At 48.4% G+C, this 8,755-nt stretch overlaps 1 protein-coding gene across 1 annotated transcript; it reads right to left on the reverse strand.

Annotated features, from left to right (window-relative positions):
• Positions 1–242: 242 nt before the first annotated feature.
• On the reverse strand, positions 243–1,450 carry LOC122648266. Its single transcript, XM_043841500.1, has 3 exons — positions 1,083–1,450; positions 931–984; positions 243–480 (listed from the first exon to the last, which is right to left on the reverse strand). Exons 1-3 carry the CDS (start codon positions 1,347–1,349, stop codon positions 352–354), a joined length of 450 nt encoding a protein of 149 aa, XP_043697435.1. The 5' UTR covers positions 1,350–1,450; the 3' UTR covers positions 243–351.
• Positions 1,451–8,755: the final 7,305 nt, after the last annotated feature.

Genomic DNA, 8,755 nt, shown 5'->3' on the forward strand with positions numbered 1-8,755 from the left:
TGTGCAATTGCATATAATATGGGTTCTTAATTATCTGAGAATATCATTCAGATTTCATAGGGTTTTGACCAGGGAAAGTTGCTTCCTGAGGGCTGTTTTCTCTTCTTTCTTTAGGAAGTTTCCTTGAGAAAGGTGCCAAGAGTGAGCCCAAAAGGGGCAGTATTTCAACTAGAGTCATTATCTTTATTTATTTATTTATTTATTTATTTATTTATTTATTTATTTATTTATTTATTTATTTATTTATTTGTTCTTTTCCTCTCAGGAGCATCATAGTCTCAACCCACAGAATGTGTCGAAAGCAAATAGAACTCATATAATAGAACATAAAAATTAGAGCCTAACTCTACTCTAGAAATTGGAGACTGAAAAGGAAAGAGAAGGACAAAATAGAAAGTGTTTACCACTACCAATATCCACCATAAGCGGCAGCATGGAGTCTCCGTAGACTTCATTCCAGTTTGGAACTTGTACTGGGATCTACAAAATAGAAATTGAGAGAACAAGCTAACTCACTAGACAAATTAAACTAAGTAAACTGAAAATAGAACTATTTTCTTTTCATCATTATGCAAAAAGAAATACAGGATGCCCAACCCCAATTAGAATCTCAGATAAAGTTCTAGGCCTACTTCATTCCAGTTTGGAACTTGTACTGGGATCTACAAAATAGAAATTGAGAGAACGAGCTAACTCACTAGACAAATTAAACTAAGTAAACTGAAAATAGAACTATTTTCTTTTCATCATTATGCAAAAAGAAATACAGGATGCCCAACCCCAATTAGAATCTCAGATAAAGTTCTAGGCCTACCCAGAAAGAAAATATAAAAGTAAACAAACAGAGAAAGACCCATGTGATTTACAGAGGCGCAAAACCACGAAGAGAAAAGAATATCGAATGGGAAGTCATAGAGTTTGGAGCATCACCGTGAGGGAAGCACTGAGAGGGTTCACATGTTGCCGGATTCGGACGTGACCCACCTGCAACAATCACAAGCCCAAGAGAAAAAGCATAAACTCACAAAGATTCATTGATATGGAGGGGAAGAAAAGACAAAACGAGGAAGAGGAGGTGAGACCTCGCCGACTCTCTCCTTGAGGTTGAGCTCAGCATACTCTAAGGCGACGAGGTCGGGACTCCTCAGCTCGGCTACGCTTCTATTGAATCTGTAGCAACAACAACGATTATGATGAAGATTCTTCTTCAGAAATCCAATGTTGAAGTGATTGAGAGTGGATAGAGTATAAGGAGTGCGATTCAAGAAGAGGCGAGGGGAGGAGGAGAAAAGCGCCCTCGTAGCCCTTGGAACAAAAGCAGCTGAAGCGTGAACGTGACGAGAGTTCATTGCCGCTTCCAAAGTCCATCCCCACCCTCACATCTTAATATTCTGATATTATGCAATTTCGCGCTCTTTTCCAGTTAGCTGTTCGCCTAGAACAACAACCGGGGACACCTCAATCCTCTCAACGCTTTAATTTTTTTATTTTTTTTGGGTTGGTAATTTATTTATCTTTTTTTTTTTTTTTTTTTTTTTTGGGTAAAAGATAGATTTATTGAAGATCATGCCGAGGCATCCAAGCTACATAATTCTTGGAGCCAAGGAATGGAAAGGGGCCAGACTGTCTTACACGGCATTGACAGTGCCCTCCTAGTTAGAGAGTCTGAACAACAGAGTTGCTCTCCCTATAAATAATTATGTCGCTGTTGTGTTAAGACACTCACCGGAGCATGCTGTACCTGCAAGGCGAGATTAGCAGAGAGTACCGGGCATCGCCGATGATCTCACTCCAATGCTTCAGTTAGAATCCTGAGCAACAGATAATCCAAGTAGAATTCAGATGATCGTAATGAGTGTTACCTCCCTTACTTAAGGTGGGCGATGGGCAGAATCGTGCCCTAATAGGAAAGCTAGATCCTCGGAGTGGAGTGAGAATGTTTAGGAGAGATGTGGGGATAACGTTTATCCATAACTTCCCACGCGCCTGATTTGGCGCAGTGTGGGCGAGAATCTCGGGCCATGTTAGCTCATGGCAAGCCTTGAGGTGTTTGTGCGATGTATGGAGGTCGCCCCTCTTGCTGGCTGGGGCCAGGTTGTTGTCATTTGGACGATGGCGCAGCGACCTCGCGCTGTGGTACGAGCTGGATTGTGGCATCGCGTCCCCCGTTGTATGTCGCTCATTGACCTTGTTCAGGACGAGCTCGCTGGTACGCGCGGCCTCAACTCGCCCTTCGCGTATCCATCAACTCGTTCTCGCAGTGAGAGGTTTCCTGACCCATCACGAGCCCCCCACTCCCTTGGGCGTTGTCGCCCAGGGGAGTTGAGTCGATTTGAATTCTTTGGTCTCCACTTTCGCACGCGCAAACGTGACATTTCAGTAGCTGGAGGTGACCCGACGTTCCAGTTGTCAGTCGACACGTGGCCCAGGCCATAATGGAGCCTCGATCCGCACCCTGTCGTTACGGCTTGGCGACGTTTGATATCCCAGACGCTGCCAGCCACGTGGTCGTAGGTATTATGAGGTCTAGGCTTGATCTTTGACCGCTTGATCCCTGTCGCGGCAAGATGCCCATTGGCGGTCGGGCACGTGGCTTGAGCTTTTATTACATCTTGGGTATGCCCAACGTTGGTCGTTTCCAGCCTTACAATGGGTTTTACCCCTGTCCGTTGGATCTGGATGCTTCTCCTTCCTCCCTTAGCCTATAAATTGGGGTTCCTTTCCTCACTGTGATCCTTACTGACACTCTACGATTTTGAGTGCTCTTACCTTCGCTTTCTCTCTTGCTGCTACTCTCTGCTCCGGTGTCTCAACATTTCTTCGGTCCATCTCCGACGTTTGCATCAGTTTCTCGGGCTACGAGCTCGCGCTTATTTCATCTACTCGAGCCTCGCTTTCTATTCCTCTACAACTTTCTCTCTCTGTCTTTGCCAGTTTTCCAGCCAGTAAGTTTCTTCAACCATGTCTTCTCCTTCTTCTCAGGCGGAGCCCGATAGGGCCTCCGGCGAGGTTGCTGGCATGAGTGGGGGCTCTGACCCCAAAGTCAGTTCTGAGAGGACCCAGGAGGAGCGTTCTGCACTCTTTGGGTCCAAAAAATTTATTTTTCGATGGGGCCACTTGGCCCAAACTTCTTCTATCTCCCCCCGTGGGGGCACCCTAACCCCAGCCCAGGGCCTAGAGGAGTGAATTGCCGAAGGCGGTGGAGCTCAAGATGAGGAAGAGGAGTCCGAAGAAGAGGCCACTGGGGTGGAGGCCTGGGAGAGCACACTGATTGAGCGCTCTCTAACCACTCTGAGGGACCGGTATGGGTTCCCTGACGATGTGGCCACCTTTTTCCCAACTTCGGAGGAGAGGGTGAACACCCCGAGCCCCGGGACTGTGTTTGTACGAGGTCGCTTTCCAGTGCGGCCTGCATTTACCCGTCCATCAGTTTGTAGTAGACGTTCTTCACCACTACACCATCTCTCCGAGTCAGCTAGTGGCGATCTCTTGGAAGCAGCTCATCGGCTTCTACATGTTCTTCGCCCAACTAGGTCGTAAGCCATTGTGGGCCGTTTTCGTTTATTTTTTCCAACTAAAACAGACCACAGACGAGTGGTTTTACCTGGCCCTTCGTGGCATGAGGGGGTCGTTGAAGGCTGTACGCTTCATATGCCACATACCTCAATCTGCGAAGAAGTGGAAGGATCGCTTCTTCTACGTGACCATTCCTGGAGACCCCTTCAAGGCCGAGTGGGAGCGGGTCCGACTAAAGACTGTGAATGTGGTCCCCATGCTGAGCCAGTACAACCAGCAGCCTCTCAGCTTGTGCATATAGGGCGCGGCCTTCGACATGCGCAAGCCGAAGAATGAGGCTCTGTTGGTCCAGCACGGGCTTAGCTCAGCTCGAGGTGAGTCCCTTCCCCTCCTAGTTTTAATTTTCCCTTTGTGTCATGTATTCGCGGACTGAGTTTCTAAATTCTGTTTTCCTCGTTGCTTTTTCAGTGAACTTCCAAGTTGACCCCAAGGCGCTCCGCTCCAACTCGCTCATCCACGGGTATTTCTCATCTACAGCTCCCTCAAAGGAGAAGGTGGAGTTTTCCCTGAAGGGAAAGGAGGGGCCTTCCAAGACCCTACTGCCAAAAGTTCCCAAGGAGAAGAGGGTGCGCGATGATGTGGTCGACCTGGAGGCACCCCCCAAGAAGGTCGGCCTGGAGAAGGGCGCTTTGGAGAAAGCCCCCTAGGACACCACCCAAGGGGGCGCTGGAGGAGGTTCTTCTCAAGCCCCAGCGAAGGGGAGGCGCCGGCTCCACTTCAAGTGGGAGGTGTATGAGGGTGACTCGAGCTTTGCTGACCCGAAGGTTGCCAGGGAGCTGATGGATTACGGGCTCCCCCAGGACTTGACAGCCATCAACAGCCTCTCGAACGACGATCTGGCAAACTCGTTCGCCATGGATCTCGCTAGGGTAACCTCTCGTCTCTGTCACATTATTTTTCTTCTCCTTGTATTTCAGCCATGTCCTGACGTGGCTCCATCTTTTCAGGTCGTCCGTGAGGCTAGTGAGGTCCACCAGCGGATGGAGTCCCTCGCCACATCGTGCGAGGAGGAGAAGAAAAAGAGGAAGGTTGCGGAGCAGTAGGCCTTGGAGGCTATGACTCGTATCTCATCGCTTGAGACCGCGGCCAAGGATCACGAGGAGACCGTCAAGAGCTTGACGGACCGTAAGGACTAGTTGGAGTGGGAGCTCGCACTAGAGAAGAGGAAGGTCGAGAGCTTCCAAAAAGACTTGAACGACCAGAAGGCCTATGAGGCAAGAGCCATTGAGAAGGTAGCTGCAGAGGTCGTCGCAGCGTTCCAGGTCTCCAAGGAGTTGCATGACTTCATAGCCAAGAAGGTGGACGAGGGCTACAAGGTTGGCGTGGGCGATACTGTTCGCTAAGTCTTCCAGGGCACCCCCGACTATGACTTCTCGGGCTTCAAGTACTATACTCCACCCTTGCCTGAGACTCCTGACGTCCCTGCCTCTCCCGCACTCGATGATCCGACAATTCCCAACGAGCTCCTCGCTCCAACAGACCCTTCTGTTTCAGACCCCGTTCCTACTAACGTGGCCACTGCTTCTGATCCTCCTCCGCCAACCAAAAAAGTATGAAGATTGTGCATCTCTTTCTTTCTTTCTTTCTTTCTTTTTTGTACTGCCCTCTTTTTTTCTTTTTTCTTTTTTCTTTTTTCGAAATGTAAATGCTACACTTTCATGAATGAAGAATATTTTCCCAAGTACTTGAGCACGCTCTTTGTCTTTCTTAGTTTCTTGAACTCTTAAGGTCACATTTCTTTTGGTGCTGACCTTAGAGGTCAGTCTTTCGTGCCAGCTCTTATGGTTGGTCTTTCGTGCCAACGCTTCAGGTTGGTCTTTCACGCCGACCTCACAGGTCGGTCTTTCGTGCCAGTCTTATGGACTGGTCTTTTGTGCCAACACTTGAGGTTGGTCTTTCGTGCTGACCTCAAAGGTCGATCTTTCGTGCCAGTCCTATGGACTGGTCTTTCGAAAGAATTTTTAGCAAGCAAATTGAACACTCACAAAATTGTGAACACGAACTGAATTGCATTGATATTAACGCGAACAACTCTTACATCAACCCTACTGGTAAACTTTTTTCAGGCTCTCTGAGTTCCAAGGTCGCGGTACCTTGTTGCCCCCTGGGGTCTTCAAGCGTTACGTGCCTGGCCTTATCTGCTTAGAGACCACATAGGGTCCTTCCCAGTTCACGTCCAGTTTCCCTTGGTGTTGAGGTTGGGAGGCGCTCACCTTGCGCAGCACCAAGTCTCCAGCCCTGAACGGTCTTTCTTTCACCTTAGAGTTGTAATAGCGGGCAGTCCTTTGCTGATAGGCTATATTCCTCATTAGGGCGTCCTCCCTTACTTCATCAAGGAAGTCCAGGTTGGCTCTCAGACCGTCCTGATACGTTCTTTTGCTGAAATTGAGGCTCCTTACTGAACCCGTCAATACCTCGACTGGCGCCAATGCTTTAGTCCCATAGGCTAGCCGAAATGGGCTCTCCCCCATGGGCGTTCGACTATGGTTCGATACAACCACAAGACACTAGGTAGCTCGTGTAGCCATCTTACTTTTGCTTCTGTGAGCCTTCTCTTTATCCCAGCCAACAATGTGCGATTGGTGACTTCTGCTTGGCCATTTTCCTGTGGGTAGGCCATGGACGTCGTCCTCAGCTCTATGTTATATTGGACGTAAAACGCCCTGAACTGTGGGTTGTTGAACTGGAGCCCGTTGTCTGTCACCAATATTTTGGGCAGCCCGAACAGGTAAATGACCATGTCTCTAAAAAATTTCTCCATCCGTTGTCATGTGATTGTGGCTAGTGGTTCTGCTTCCACCCATTTGGTGAAGTAATCCACCGCGACAACGAGGTACTTCCTTCCTCCAGAGGCAGGGGTGAAGTTGCCCAGGATGTCCATTCCCCACATAGAGAATGGGATGGGACTAAGTATTGAGGCTAGCTCGGTGGCTGGCTGGCGTGGTATGGATGCAAACTTTTGTCATTGCTCGCACCTTTTCACGTACTGGATGGCATCCTTTTGCATGTTTGCCCAGTAAAAACCCAACCTTAGCATCTTGTAAGCCAAATGACGACCTCCCATGTGACTGCCACATATTCCCCTGTGCACTTCTATCATGGTGTTAAGAGCATGAGTGGGTGTGAGGCATTTTAGCAGCGGGGTAGACACTGATCTTTTGTATAGTTCACCTTCCACCAAGGTATATCTTGCCGCGCAACCCCTGATCTTACGTGCCTCATCCCTATGCTCTGGTAAGATGTCATCTCTCAGGTAGGTGACAATTGGGTCCATCCAACTTGGCTCCATTTCAATCGATGCGACATCTTTAACTTGGTGGGAAGGTTCAGACAAGCTTTCAATGTACACTGAGCCATCCAGTTGGGCTAACGCCTTCGTTGAGAGGCGTGAGAGCGCGTCAGCCTTTTCGTTCTCGTTCCTTGGTATTCTCTGCATCTCGAACATCTCGAACGAATTGACCAGCTCTTTGGCCATGGCCAGGTATGCCGTCATGCGTTCATCTTTCGCCTCATAGTCCCCATTCATTTGATTACGACCAACTGTGAATCAGCTCGAACTGCCAGTCTCTTGACTTGGATGGCCTTAGCCGTCCTAAGGCCTGCTATTAATGCCTCGTACTTGGCTTTATTGTTGGACGCTGGGAACTTGAAGCGCAGCGCGAACTGAATTTTAAAACCTTCAGGACTTGTCAAAATGAAGCCTGCTCCACAGCCTTCTAAGTTGCTCGACCCGTCTACGAACATAGACCATGATGGTTCTGGATCAATCCCTATCTCCATCTGGTCCTGTCACGCCCAGATTCCTGTACCATCGGAATCCGTGACTAGAGCGTATAAATACGCTCCCACACCCACCAGGATCACTGATGCAGTATTTAAGCTAACTCACCCACACCACACGCGTTAATTTAAATGACTAGATGAAATATAAATAATCATAATCAGAGTAGTGATGACTATGTGATAACATAGATATATTGACTGTGGCAGTTTATCCAAAGTTATCATTTCATCACATCAAGATGTCAACAATTATAGATGATTCCCATTAGGACTTATGTATTACATAATATTTTGATAACACCTCACTCATGACATGAGTCAAAATAATAAGGTAGCAAGGTATCAATGTAGCAAAACATAAAGTATAAAAATGTGGCCCACGACCCAAGCTACTACTCCCCCTGGTAGCAAGCCTCGCAGTAGTAGTCTGATCCATGCTCCCCAACCTTGGGAGCACACCAGCCATCGCTAATGCCCTCAGGGACATCATACATTGAGCCGACCAGCTCCACCATACCTGCACCATCATCAAAAAAGAGGTTTCCACGAGGAATGAGCTCCACTGAGCCCAATGAGCAAATCGAATCATGCAAATGGCTACAATATTCATAAATGCAATCACAAGCGTGCAAATCAAACATGATAAACGAATCCCACAGCGTCCCATACCACCAGGACAATTCGTACATCAGGTCTGATTTACAGTAATGCCACATGAATTCAATTTTTATTATTATCCACCTAACAAACAAATGCCTAAGTCTGGTCTAGTGCTACTGCAACACCCTAGGTAGTATCCCCGGCCCTCCATCTCTCACACTCGGATGGCCTATCCGACGATGTCAACCCGAGTTACGGTTGGAAGCCTACCATACACATGTACGTCCTGTACGGTAAACCCCCGATATAACCCCACTGCCACGGTTCCGATCCTCGCATCAGAATCGCCGCTCCCAGCACCTCAATCGATACACACTGGTGTCCCCATGGGGGGATTATCCAACACATAAACCCCTGTTGGCAAGGGTCGTAGCACCAGGTATAGTGTTATCCTAACCAACATACATCTAATGCATATTAAGGTACGTACGCGCGTAGGCTAGAGGTCGACTCCATAGTCCCTCCACGTCAGGCTCGCTATCCTCTCGCGCCCTCTAACTTACACGTGCACATTATCCACCTACCAAAGAAATGCCTAAGTCAGGTCTAGTGCTACTGCAACACCCTAGGTAGCATCCCCGGCCCTCCATCTCTCACACGCGGTTGGCCTATCCGATGATGTCCACCCGAGTTGCGGTTGGAAGCCTGCCATACACGTGTACGTCCTGTATGGCAAACCCCCGATATAATCCTAGCTCTCACCCAGATCCAGCGCCCACTACAGAACCGATCTGTT

Source organism: Telopea speciosissima, unplaced genomic scaffold (assembly GCF_018873765.1).
Source record: "Telopea speciosissima isolate NSW1024214 ecotype Mountain lineage unplaced genomic scaffold, Tspe_v1 Tspe_v1.0664, whole genome shotgun sequence".
Classification (NCBI taxonomy): domain Eukaryota; kingdom Viridiplantae; phylum Streptophyta; class Magnoliopsida; order Proteales; family Proteaceae; genus Telopea; species Telopea speciosissima.

What these genes read in the sequence shown, in the direction of transcription:
- LOC122648266 (XM_043841500.1), bottom strand. Translation starts at nt 1,349, where the DNA reads ATGAACTCTCGTCACGTTCACGCTTCAGCTGCTTTTGTTCCAAGGGCT. An exon ending in TCAAGGAGAGAGTCGGCGAG is followed by an intron (nt 985 to 1,082) that starts GTCTCACCTCCT and finishes TGATTGTTGCAG; the next exon opens with GTGGGTCACGTCCGAATCCG. An exon ending in CTCTCAGTGCTTCCCTCACG is followed by an intron (nt 481 to 930) that starts GTGATGCTCCAA and finishes TCTATTTTGTAG; the next exon opens with ATCCCAGTACAAGTTCCAAA.